The sequence below is a fragment of the Lonchura striata genome, chromosome 19 (genome assembly GCF_046129695.1).
Source record: "Lonchura striata isolate bLonStr1 chromosome 19, bLonStr1.mat, whole genome shotgun sequence".
Lineage (NCBI taxonomy): Eukaryota > Metazoa > Chordata > Aves > Passeriformes > Estrildidae > Lonchura > Lonchura striata.
This window is the reverse complement of record NC_134621.1, coordinates 2,740,843-2,754,359: the sequence shown is the minus strand read 5'-3', so window position 1 is coordinate 2,754,359 and position 13,517 is coordinate 2,740,843. Positions and strand designations below refer to the sequence as shown.

At 41.6% G+C, this 13,517-nt stretch overlaps 1 protein-coding gene across 2 annotated transcripts in view; it reads left to right on the top strand.

Annotated features, from left to right (window-relative positions):
• Positions 1 to 13,517, top strand: part of TBCD (tubulin folding cofactor D) — a 112,039-nt gene that overhangs the window by 49,124 nt on the left and 49,398 nt on the right. For both annotated transcript variants that reach the window (XM_021535835.3, XM_021535834.2), the window contains exons 15-17: positions 3,558 to 3,615; positions 8,254 to 8,283; positions 11,503 to 11,588. In XM_021535835.3, coding sequence (XP_021391510.2) covers positions 3,558 to 3,615; positions 8,254 to 8,283; positions 11,503 to 11,588 — 174 coding nt within the window. The remainder of the gene's footprint in view (positions 1 to 3,557; positions 3,616 to 8,253; positions 8,284 to 11,502; positions 11,589 to 13,517) is intronic.

The following is a 13,517-nucleotide window of genomic DNA, read 5'->3' as shown; positions in this document are numbered from 1 at the left end:
GGGGAATGGCTTTCTGCTGTTACGTACCTGCAGAGGAGAGCTGGGTGCTGAAGGCACTTGGGTAAAGGGACCTCTGTATCAGAGACCCCTGTATCACAGACCCTCTCCTTTCCCCTTTCCTGTCCCCTGTCCTTTTTCTTCTTTTCACAGGATTTGTAACTCCTGTTCTAAGCATTTTTCTTGTTGCTCTTTTCCACATGTGTATTTCTTACACTTTGACCATTTAACTTCAAATTTTTTGTTTGGAATAACTCCCTGAACAGTGTAGGAGGGTGGGTGGTGAACAGGATGTGTGAGAGCTCTGTGTGAGCTGGGTTAGAGGGACTGCAAAAGTAGCAGTGTGGAAATGGGAATGGGCACAGCATTTCTCCTTCTAGATAAACAGGAGGAATTAAATCTGGGTCATCTGCAGTGTGGCTGGAGCAGGCCTTTGTGCTTGCTCCTTCTCCTGTGTGGCTCCTGCAGTGGTGTAACACAGCTCCATGGGGTGAAGGGAACAGGGGAACTGCTCTGGTCTCAAACATTAAAAAACCCCCGAGTCTAAATGTGTTTTATTACCCAGCTCCCTGTGCAGCCCTCCCAGGTGGGCACTGGCATGACTGGAGAGGTGCAGAGGGGCTGTTTGCAGCAGCAGTGCTCAACAGACCCAAGCGTCACCTCCTTTTCTTCTTGGATTGTTCAAACCCACTTTGCTCCTGGTGTTTCTTGTACCTTTCCCTTTCTTTTCCAGCAGGGAGGAGAGTTTGCTGTCCTGTTACCACTTCACCATTTTAAGGCTCAGGAAGGAAATTTTGGTTTTGTACCAAATAGGGGAGATGTTTGAGAGTTTATTTTTCTCCTCCCACAGCTTCAGGGTGGCACACTGGGATTGATGGTAGCAGATTTCCAGGGGATAGCAGTAGGATCAACTTCTTGTGGCTAGTGGAGACTGGAAGTGTCTTCTGCAGAGGGTGAAGGGAATTCAGGTTTATTGCCTGGTACACCTGATGCTTGTGCTCATTTTTGTGTTCTGATGTCTCTCACCTGACCCTGCTCCCTGGTTCTTCCCACTTTGTCAGGGAAGGGAATGAGATCCACATGGGCTGGGGAGTACCCACTGACATGCTTGGAGTGCTTCTAACTTTCCCTGAAGCCAGTTAGATGAGTCCTTGGGAGGAGGGGATAATGAGGAAAGGGAGAATTATTAGGTGACTGATAAAATTGCAACTTATTAAAGTCTGTGTGTATTGTGCAATTAATTGCTGTCGTGCTTGCAGGCTCCATATCCCTCAAGGAGCCAGAAAAGGTGTTCATGGGGTCTGGAGGGTTTAAAGGAGCCAGGAAAGGTGTTCCATAGGGACTGGAGGGTTTAAAGGAGCCAGGAAAGGTGTTCCATAGGGACTGGAGGGTTTAAAGGAGCCAGGAAAGGTGTTCCATAGGGACTGGAGGGTGCAAAGCCATCCTCTGCTCCTCTGGCAGCAGGCAGGTGTGGTGCACTTGGGACAAGTCAAGACATGATCCTTTTAGCAGCTTAAAAAAATATCCCACTTGGTTTGACATCAACAGTTTCTTTATGTTAGGAAATCCTGGTGCAGTATCACATAAACTCCCACGACAACGCAGACAGGTGAAGACACCTTAGAGGGGTTCCACCCTCTGCACTAAGCCTGGCTTTGTGGAGGATGTGCCTGCACTTCCAAGTGGGAATTAGCCTGAAAAGAGCATTTGTGGAGTTGGATAAGTTAGAATGCTTTGTTAAAAGGATTAGCATGGAACAGTGACTGCAGTATGGTTTGGGAATATAACGGGGTACTGATAGAATCCCTGGGGTTTTTATTTTGCTGCACACAGTGTTGTTTGCAGCACTCAGTGAGCACAGACAATCTGTTGCTTTGCTGGCTTCACTTACACAGCTTGGTCTTAAGGTAACAGAAGAGGAAGAAAAAATGGAAAAGTACAATGTGATTATAAGATAAGCTTTTGTTTGATGCAGTGAGGGCAGCTCAGGATTCTGAGCTTCTTGGTTGTGATGAGGGTTCTTTTTTTTGGGGTTTCCCCCCCTCCCCTTCAAAAAGGATCAATATTGAAATACTGCATAACTGATAAATTAATGTTCTAGATTCTAGTCTGTATAACCAGAAATGTCAGGCAGAAGTTTGCTTCTTTTTGGTTTCAAGGATAATTTTCCTCCAATTCCTTTCGTCTTGAAAGTTCTCTAATTAAAACATTTATGGGAGCTAGTCATATCATTAAAACTATATACTTAAGTGTCCTTTTAAAATAATTTTTAAGTCTCTCTGTGTGCCAGAGCATTAGCAAGCATGAGATGAGGAGTGTGTACCTGACCCAGCAGTTTTTCAACAGTGAGCCATGTGTGCAGCTTCCTGATGGAATGCTTCCTGAACATTTGCTCTTCCAGGCTCTGTTGTTTGGATGATCTCCTCTTTCCTCTTGTCTTTGTGGCAGAGAGGGGTATTGCTCCTGCAGGTAGCTGTAAGAAAGCATTAACTGTCTTTAGAACTCTTTATTGGGGTTTGTTTTCATTTCATTCTTTCTGGCTCCTGTTTTCCCTAATGGAGATAAACTGAAATTACAGAGGCCAAGCTGACTGTGAATTTCAGAGAATTGGAACAACACAGTATTCATCACTGTAGGGAACTGATAGCCACTACCCAGGGAAGTTTGATATTATCAGTGTAATTAATATCCTTATGCTGAAGCAAAGCTATCTTGAATTTACTTTTCAGCCAGTATTTATTTCCGGTTTTGCCTGGAGTCAATAAATCATGTAATGAAGAGTTTCAGGGTTTGAAAGGAATAATTTTCTGCTTAAATGATTCTTCTGAAGAGATGTTTATTTGTTGCTGAAGTTAATTGAATGCTGGAGGTGGATTTCTAAAGCTGTAGACTGTGTGTCCTGGGATGTGTTCTCTGTCCTGTGTTGTGTAGCACATCTTTGAACAGCAGTTCTTTTAAGGCACAAGAATTACCCCGTGCAGGGTCACCACACTTCATGCATGAAGAAATTGTTTTGTATAATCATCCTTCTGTTTCTACAGGCCACCCTAAAAAAACTGCTTTGCAGTTCATCTTGCAGATTACTTTTGATCAGGATTTGCATGTTGTTTGATTTTTGTGCCTTGCAGGATGTGACTGTTCTCGTGGAGATAACTGCAGCTTTCCATTGCTTCACTTTGTGTTGTGTTTACTCCTTACACAAGACTTGCTGTACATTTGGCTGTTGGGAAACTGTATTTCCAAGTTTTCATTTAAAATAACACTGAGTCTCACATTTGGTGTGATTATGCCCAGGTTTTAAACCCCTGCTTATTTATTCCATAAATTCTTTGATACAGTGGGGTGGCTGTTGTGCTGTAGGAAGTCCACAGCAAACTAGAGAAACAAGAAAGCACAAGGTTACTTCAACTCAGATTTTAGTTCAGCCTTGTATTTCTAAATAATAAGCTCCTTAGAGGACATGCTGCCTGTTCTGCATAGAAGGCTAAATGTTGAAATGATGGCATTGCACATTTCTTTTCATATATTTGCTACTAATGCTCAGTGTTTTATTTCCTCAGTGCATTGGTTATTGCTGCAGTATTTGATCGTGATGTTAACTGCAGAAGAGCTGCTTCTGTAAGTTGCCACATCCAGCTTTCATCTCTCTGTTATTTTTTATTTGCTTTCATTTGATAATTTGTAGACTTAACTACGTAGAACTACAGTAGGGAAGCATAATATTATGTTGGGAGCAAAAAAAATGGTTTTTTTAAATCCTTAGAAGTTTCTTGTGAATTTAGATGTTAAATTATATAATCCATATCTTGATTTATGGCCACAGTTAACAGTCTGCTGTATAGCTGTCATGATGATCAAGATAAAGTATCTATGAAATGATTATTTAGCATTTTTTAGTCACAAGATCACAGACAAAAGGGCCCTACACACTACACAGATATTGGCTCTTGCACATTTCCAAGCTGGGGAGTTTTGTGAGGTTACACTTTCCTGATTGTGAATCAGCTGTTACTCTTTAGTCATGGTAAATTGAAAATTTCCAGGATAATCTCTCTCCTTCAAACATATTTTTAGTTGTTATATAAAACTCTCTCCATAGGACTGGGAATTTTTGAGAGTGGTAAATCCATTAGTCAGATACAGTTAGGCAGTGAATAGAACTGACACCAAAGTATAATCTGTGGAAACTTTCTATAGAAAATATTTATGCTGTTGAGAGTTGAGAGAAGTGTTCTTAAGAGAAGAGAACTAATGGAGAATTACACATTTCATAGGTACAGAATTTGAGAAGAAAGAATGGACATCTTATCTATGAGAATTTAAGTCTGTGTGCTGCAGAGATTGAGCTTGCTTTCTTTTAAAAAAAAGTGTGAATTGTATCTTTTAAATGTAAAAAACTCCACTCTATAACTATACGAACTCAAACCAAAGAGTGTCTGCCAAAGAGCCAGGTGTCTGTTCCTGGCAGTAAATGTCACTATGAATGTGTTTAAAAAAAAAAAAAAAAAAAAAAAAGAAAAAACACAATCTTTGCAATGTGCACATTACCAGGTGTGTCTGACTTTGCGACTGAAATTTTGAAAAGTGATGTGTTTAGAACATCAGCAGGGTTTCTCAGGGATACCTGGCTAGCATCCTTACTTTTTGTAGCCACACCTGTGCTGGTGTTGAAGCTGCTGAATGAAGCTGCAGTGTAATTGCTGGGGAAGTGAGTCAGTGCTTGAGCAAGCCCAGCTCAGCTCCTGGGTCTGAAGGTGCTCAGAGCAGAGCAAGCCAAGCTCTGCAGATTGCTGAGCAGTGCTAGAACCCTTCCCTTGCTGTACAAATAACAAATACCAGCAGTGCTACTTCCCCCAGGCTTCAACTCCTACGTTAAAGAAACCAGAATTTGCCATTCTTGGCAAATTTAAGTCCCTTTATTCAAATCAATTCCTTAAAAGAATTTTGTTTCCTGAGAGCTGTACGAAACATTAGGGAGCATAGATGGTGGAAAGTGAATTATCTGTGTGATCCCTAGGAATTGTCCTCAGAATACAGACACCAAGGAGAAATCTTTATAGTACAATTGCCACTAGAAATGGGCTGCTTGCCTTTGGTGGCTTGATTTCATTGTCCTGTGTGATCATCAGCGTGTTTCTACACTTAAACTGATAGTTTGACCATGAGCTGTGTGCTAAACCAGCCAGACTCAAGCTGAGTGCTTAGGCAGCCTGACTATCTGTATTTCTAATTATAAACCCCAGCACATTTTTCCTCACTTTCCTCTTCTGCAGTAGCTCAGGCTCCTGAGCTGTCTGCAAGCCAGCTACCTCCAATCTCATTAATTTTTTCACTACTAGTTTCTAAATCAGAGCTGGTCAAAATTTGGAGTCGCTGCTTGATGGGGATTTATAAAATTACTAAAGCCTTCTCTCTTATTTTAGAAAGGCAAATATTTTGTGTTTATTAGCCATTATTACAATTTTGAAGAAAAATACCTGGAAGTGCTATATATTTCCAATCATTACTGCATTTAAACACATATTTAAATAAACAACAGGTTTTGCTAGATTTTCCATCTCTTACAATATGCAATATATTATAATGCAGAGCACCAATAAAATAAAATGGTGAATGGAGACATTTTGAACCCTGAGGTTAGAGAGAATAGAACAAGACTCTGCTTTTGAAGCTCCACAAGCATTCTGGGCTGGCTTGTGCAACTCTTTCATGAATAATCAGTATAAGGAATAATCAGATGAATAAGTGATGTTGAATTGGACTGTATTCAGCTCTGACATCTCAAAGAGAGGCTTTTTTTTTGTCTTGTTTGACTGATAGTATTTAAAATGCCTAGTTTTAAACTAAATATTTTTAGAGAACGTTGTGATAATTTTTTTAAGTTTTTGTGGGAAAGAAGAGTGTTCAGGTTGGTCACCTTGGTTCTGATCTCATGGAATCTTTATATTAGTATCTTTATATCAGTTTTTCCATCTCCAGAAGGGGATTGTATAAAAACTGAAAAATTACTCTTACAAAACACTTGAAGAATCTGGCATCTTTTAGGAATTTGGCATCTTTAAGGAATTCCAGGGCTTTACAGATTTTGTATCATTTAGGCACTTGTCTGAGCAGCACATTTTTAAATGACACTGTAATGCAGTAGTTGAACTATGAAATCCCTTGGATATGATAGAGAATGTCATCCTCACTGAAATATGCCTGTGCTGAGTAAAAGAGAGTTTCAGTAGCATAAAATAGAGAATCACCTCAGTGGGAAAAGAGCTTTAAGATCAGTAAGTCCAACTGTTAACCCAGCACTACCCAGTCTACCACTAACCTGGATACACCAAAGTTACCAGAAAACATGTTCTGCATCCCAAATATACCTTTTTTTTGTGGAATGGGCTAAAAGATGGTCACCTAACTGCCTTCTTTCCACCAAGGGGGAGCTCAGAGCTGCACAAATAACTGGCTTAATGAGATCTGCTTGATCTCCAGAGGGTGCATAGCATAAAACACAGCCTATGCCTGCAGTAACACATTGAGGGTAGTGTGGCAAGCACATTTCTCTCCCTCTCAGGATTTTCATAGAGGTGCACAGAGAGAAATGGAAGAGAAAACAACTTCTATTTCTGCTCCTTGTTTTTCCTATGTGGAATGTGTTTGGAGAATTGTTTACCTGGGGTGTTGCTTGGTTGGATTCTGGTGAGGATTGTTGGAGCCTGGTGGCCAATCCAACCCACCTGGGGCTGGGCTCTCAGAGAGGGTCAGGAGCTGTGTGAGAGTCAGAGAAAGTAGTATGTAGTTTTAGTATCCTCCTTTTATATAGTATATTGATGTATTTTAGCATAGTTATAATAAAGAAATCATTCAGCCTTCTGAATTGAGTCAGACATCCTAATTTTTTCCCATTGGGTTCACCTGCATTTACAATAGAGTAGCATAAACCAGGACCTAAAGCTGGAAGGAGAAAGGAATGAATGCTGCAGAGTGCCAGGCACCCTGTCCTGGAGTGAGGAGAGGAGGGGAAAAGGCCTGTGGCAGCAGCTGGGCTGCAGCAGCAGCAGCAGCATCCCTGGGGCACCACTGCAGCCGCAGGGCACCGCTGCAGCCCCAGCTCCTGCCCCATCCCGGCCGGAGGTGCTGCCCAGGGGCACTGCTGGCAGCAGGTGGGCTGCCAGGCTGTGCTGCATGCCCTGAGCTGCCAGCAGCAGCTGCAGCTGCCCGGGCAGGTGTGCAGGGGCTGCAGGCAGGAGCCTGAACCGGCGGCAGCAGCGCGGGAGGCTCCGGCTCCATCCCGGCTGGCGTCAGAGTGTGATCCTCCTCGGGGAGCCAGCTGAACCTGTTGTTGTCACAGGTGGATTACCACAGGGCTGCTGGAGCTGTGGAGGAAATACAGAAGCTCTGGTTGTCCAAATTCTTGTGGTGTTTCAGTAAACATTGGAAATTCTCCCCCGTCCATTAAATATCAGTTAACGAGTGTTGTCCATCACTGGAAAAGTGTGTGTGGAGAAAGAGGCAGTTCCATGGAGAAGTGTCCAGATAACAATGAACTCTCTTAAGAATTAAAATTTACAGAAGCTTTTATTAGTGCTTAGGATTTTATGCCCTTTAAAGGGATAAAAATAATGGGCTTTTTTTGTGAGAGAAAATTCAAATAGGGAATTAAGCAGGTTTTCTTCTGTATGCCATACAAGTAGGTAAATTAACTGGTTGTTTTCATTGCATTTTTGCAAGATTTTGAGTTTATTTAGTGCAAAATACAAGAGAGATACATGAATTTTGTCTTCAAATTGTACAAGCCCAGTGTTTCAGTGTGCTTTCAGACACATACCCTGCAGATAAATATTGCAGTCTTGATGGTTTTTGCCCAAAGTTTTCATTGACAAGGAATTAAACTTTTCCCACTCTTAGCAAATGATGTTGAAGTCAGATAAGAGTGAGTTGCTTGTGTTGCTGTTGTCTACAGGCACTGACTTTCCATCCTAGGGCCAAGCCTGGTGTCACTACTCCCAAGCACTTGTGTGGGTGTGACAAGTTTAATAAACCTGAATTCTCAAACTGCTGCCAGGCAACGTAGGGCTCCAGGAGCAGAGAATGTGGAGATGCAGAAACAGAAAAGCCCCGCGGGCTTGTTCTACTGACAGAGTTTACTTTATTTAAAACAGAAAAGCCATGGGTCATTTATATTGTTGTGTGTTTTGAATTCATCATCTGGTGTTTATCAAAAAGCAAACCTGACTCATTTTGGTGTGTTTGTTCTCTGTTCCTCAGGCTGCCTTCCAGGAGAATGTTGGGAGACAGGTATGGTGACTTCCCTGCATCTTCATTCATTTGTGCCTCCAAGGTTACTGTAAGCATGGAGTACCTAAAATCAAAATTAGACACCCTGGCTTTGGAAAAATTGAGTGAAAGAATGTCACAAAATAATTGTTTTCATTATGAGCAGCAAGTTCTTGTGGAATGTTTTTCTGAGGTGTGAGTTTTATTTTAGTATTCCAGTTTGGGAAGAAAATGAGCTTATTGGTAATTTTCAGTTTTGCTTCAGAAGAGCAAAAACAGCATTTGAGCTGCTCCTTGTACAGCCTGGAAACTACAGTGCTTTTAAAGCAGGAAAAGTGCAGGTTTTTTATTTGGTTTTTTTTTTTTTCTTCCCATTGATTTTCTAGTTTTCAGTAGAATCAGACCAACTGAAGTGGGCTGTGCTATCATTGATGTAGTTGGTGGTTCCACAGTAAACAAGGCTTCAGAGTCTTCAACTCAATTTTTGAGCTTGTTTCCTGATATTTTGAGAAATCTGGTACTTATGGAGGTACCCAAGTCTTGTTGTGGTAGGTTCCTATGTAACAGCAACATTTAAGTAGCTAAAATCCTCAAGACAACTTTTGATTTTCAGACTTGGAGGAGAAGCAAATAGGGTAGAGCCTTGGATTTGCTGGTTTCTCACCAGGAATTAATAAAGCTGAATATACAAGTAAGAGAGAGAGAAGGTGTGGGGTGGAATGGTTCAGTCAGTGTGTTCTGTGAACAGAGCAGGCCATGTGAGCATGGTTAAAGCAATTTTGTTATCAATAAGCTGCTCTTTCAGGGACCTTAGCTGAAATGCTGAGAGCATTCCTGAAAATCTCTGTGTTCTGAGCCAGAATTTTATTCCTTTAGAACTCTGGCTGTTAAACCATCTCTTCATGTTCAGTGTGCATTTCTGGACAGAAGTAAGTTAATAGCAAAGAAAGGGTGCAAGAAGACTGGGAAGAAGAGAGGAGGGATTTTTGGTGACCTGACCCAGCTGGGTCTGTGCTAAACAGAAGCCAGGGTGACTCCTCCTGGGTCTGCAGTTCCTGCCCTGGGGAGGTTGGGCATCACACAGCAGCCCAGCCCTGTGTGAGGTGCAAGGTAAATAACACTTTAGCCTGACTTAGCTCCAGGGGAGAGAGGGCTCCTGGCTGCTGCAGGTTTAGAAGTGCTTCCATCTAGCAAAATATCCATGTTCTTTTTAATTTCTGAATCAGTCCATGCTAGTTAACAGCCAGAAAGGTTCCTTACAGACTCTGCTTTGACCCACAACTCAAATGTGTCATCACATGATGATGATTTCAGCCTCTGTGTTGGCACATCAGCAGTGAAGCAGTGACTTTTCATGGCATGGAGGATCTGTCAGGCTCCAGCTGGTTTCTGCAGAAGGTCAGAAGTTTTACTTGCTGAACCATTCTGTGGTGCCTAGGAAAATGGTTAATGAGTAGATCCACCCTCTGGAGTCCACAGGGTGTTGAAAGAGACACCCTTTCTCTGAATTGGAAGGAGGTGAAACATACTCTCCACCTGAGGTAATAATGCTGATACTAAATAGGTGCAGAAAAAGGTTGCCCTCATTTGTTCCCTGGCTCCTGCCTCCTTCAGGTTTGTAATTCCACATGTCCCAAATCCAGAACTTGCTGATGGCCACAGAAAAAGCCATTTTAAGCATGCCACTTACACTGTGTGTCAGTGGAAGCTTTGAAAAATATGAAGAATTTTTTTGAGCATAAATCATGAGAAATGCACGTAACTCTAATAACACCAGCTTCTATAATTGAGAAGTTTGCAGTGTTCTGAGAGAACAGAAGCTGTTGGGTGTTCCTGGCTCTGACCTCTGTGTTCCTGAAGTCAGTAATGATGCTGTCTCACTGACAGGCTGGGTGGCACCGTGCCCTATGTGAGATGGCATCCAACTGGCACACTCACAGCTGGGGAAGAAACAGCAAGGTCCAGCTGGCAGCTAGAACTCAAATTGTTGGCTGAGATTTCCCTTATGAAGTGTGCATCTTTATATCTATCATGGTGTGTGTTGCTCTTTGGCCTTGCATCATACTGAGGTGTTTCTCATGTCCATTTTTGCCCCTAATCAGGGCATGAGGCTTTTGGACAAAGCACTCATTTTACCTTTGAGTTACCAAGACTTGCAGGCTTGGATAAGCCATAAATACTGTCTGTCCTTGGTCCAGTCAGATTTCAGGCCTTGTTTTTTGGAATTCTGCTTCTCAGAGCAGGACCTTGGCAGCAGCTGGCAGCTCCCTCTGCTTCCAGGATTAACTGCTTCAGTGATTCTCTCTGATGGAGAGATATTTCCCACTAGTTTTGCATGGCTGGATCCTGATGTGGAAGGGATGAGTGAGCTGTAAACAAACCTGCATCTCATCCCAAACCTGTACTTCCAGGGAGCCTCATTGTTTTAATACCCTCTGAGTGTCCCTTTTGGAAGTGAGTGGAGCCAGTGTCAGGTGGCTCTTTTCCATTTGTTTTTCATCGTGGCTCATGGCTGCTGTGCTGCCTCTGCTGATGCTCTGTTAAAGCAGCCAGAGCCAATAAAATTCTGAATATCTGAATTGGATTGCTCGCATACAGAAATGCAGATTTCTAAGTGGAAATCTCAGAAAGATAACTTATCTTCTAGAAATGGACTGGTTTGAGAAGTGATGGCAGAAGTGGGCGCCTTCAGTAGGATTCAGTGTTTCAGACTTTGCTGGGAACCAGTGTTCATTTTAAAACCAAACCAACCCCATTTTTTAGTTCATTAATGAGTCATAAAATAGAAGTGTAAGTAGAAACCTCCATGTACTCTACATGTGATGCACCTTTTGGTGCCTAAATCTCTAATTCTATATTTCATCAAACTCACCTTGTGCCTTCACATAAACTAGAAACTTGTTTATGTTTATCTAAATCCTTCCAGAGGAATCATCTTTTGGGTATATACATAGTCATGCATTAGCCAAATATATATTTTGGTATGACTGGGAGGTGTGAAGGGAGCTGTTGCACAGGTTACTACCTCCTGCCATTTGCTTGTTTATCATTGACTCAGAAGCAAAGTGAGGTATTTTGCTGTTTATATATTCAATATCCTTTATGTCTCTAGTACAAGTGATTTTACTATAAATTAAATGGTATTTCTTCAGTGCTTGGGAGAGTAGCAGGAGATTTGTTTTCAATCATGTTGCCTTTTTTGAATGTATTATGCATTTTAAAGCAATATTTTGTTTGTAGGGCACTTTCCCCCATGGCATTGACATTCTGACTGCAGCTGATTATTTTGCTGTTGGTAACAGAGTTAACTGTTACTTGACTATAAGGTAAGTTTCCAGTTACTAATTTTCCTAAATATGGGGTACCTAATGAAATTCTTATCTGATTGCCTCACCTTACTGAACATAGTCTAATACTGATGGTTTTAGGTAAATCAAAATTGTTGTTTTATTTTTTTGATGCCTGATTATCATGTTTGAGACAGAGTGAAAACATTGCCATGATTTCCTTGGCTAAGAGGTGTCACAAAACTGTCTAAGGTGCTCAAGGCTGGACAAGATGAAGAAGTTTGGGGAGCTGTAATCAAAGGAGAGGCTGTTACCATGGCAGACAGACTCTGATGCTTGGGGAAAAAATCAGGTTATATATAGTAGTACAAAACCACAGAGTTTCAGAAATCCCACTGAAAAGCTGGCCACAGCATGCAGTGATGTTTGAAAAACCCCAACTGATCTCTGCAGTACAGTCTGCAAAGAGCAGGTGGGAAATACCCAAACTGGGGTGGTGTGGGTATAAACCTGGAATACAGAGTCAGCTCTGGAAACACAGAGCTGCTGACATCAGGGGAGTTGGGAGCCAAAGTGGATGGCCAGAAGGAGCAGAATATTGCATTTCCTCACGAGGAAATGACGAAGAGCAAGGGCTGGTTCTGGCTGGAGCTGTGTGAGACAGTCTGTGTCCAGAGCCAGGGTGGGGAGAGCAGCCCAGCAGCACCCACGGGTGAGTCAGGAGACAGGGCAGGACATTGCCCTGGGGCTGCTCAGGAGCCCAGGCTCAGGAAGGTTTGGGCAGGTGATGTCCTTGGGGAGCAGAAACAGCAGACAGCTACGTGGTGGTTCATGCTCCACTGCCAAATTTGTGATTTCCACTTGTTGTAGTTGAGACAGAGACAATCCAAAGCAGCACACTCCATTTTCAGAAGGCTTCAAACTGTTTTTATTATAGCATGTATGCTTTTTATACATTCTGACAAAGCTCATAAGTTTACACTTTACTCATTGGTCAGGAAAGACAACCAAAGTGCTCATTGGAACAGGCAGTTGCAGGTTTCTTTTATTTATCCTTCTTTCTTTCTTGGCTTCTATGTCAACAACCTTGGTAGAAAATTCTTCCAGGGTGAGCATGAATCCTCTTATCCACCTTCTCTCTGGCTCACTGTAAAACCTCTTCCACATCCACTGAGAGATTTTTAAGATAATTCATACTGGAACCCTCTGTCTTCACCTTGACTGGTTTTTTTATGGCTCTGTCCACATCTGTATTGTCTCTTTTGTGCAGAATCATTTCACTCTGTTCATAGCTTCACCTTTTACCCACTGTAGCCCTCCTGGGGAAGGGACAAAGCAGGTTTTATTTTCTCTCTTCTATAATTCTGGCTTGCAGACCGATTATGTTCTTCTGACTTTTCAAGAGCTGAGTTGATAATTCAAATTTTTTTTACTTCTTTAATTGTGATTTTCAGAGTTTTTGTACAAGTGCGACTTACCTAACTGAAAATATTTAACTTAGGTAAGTAGCACTCGTATGAATCAAAGTATTTTGATTTCTTTCTTTAAACTGTTCAGAAAGAGGAATAAATTTGTAAATCTTTCTATGAATAGCCTTATGCACTTAGAAGCTTAATTCTCTGAAGCATCTTCAGTGCCATTAATCAAACTATTTTTTGTAAAATGTTTGCTATCTCATTTACTCTATTGCTTCCAAAAAACTACACTGCTCTTCAAGCAGGCTGTCATTATTCAGGTTAATACTTAAGTTACTTGGTGATTTCTTTATTTTTTCCTGACTAATATTACAGGAAAAGACACACAAGTACATATTTGGCTACTCAGAAAACAAGTACCATGATAATGTTGAGCAATAAAAGGTAATTAAAAAAAAAAGTCAATTTCTACAGCTCAATTTGGTTCATAGATGATGATGATGTCCCAGTAAAGGGCAGTGTCATGTATGTTTACAAATATTTTTGTGTGTGT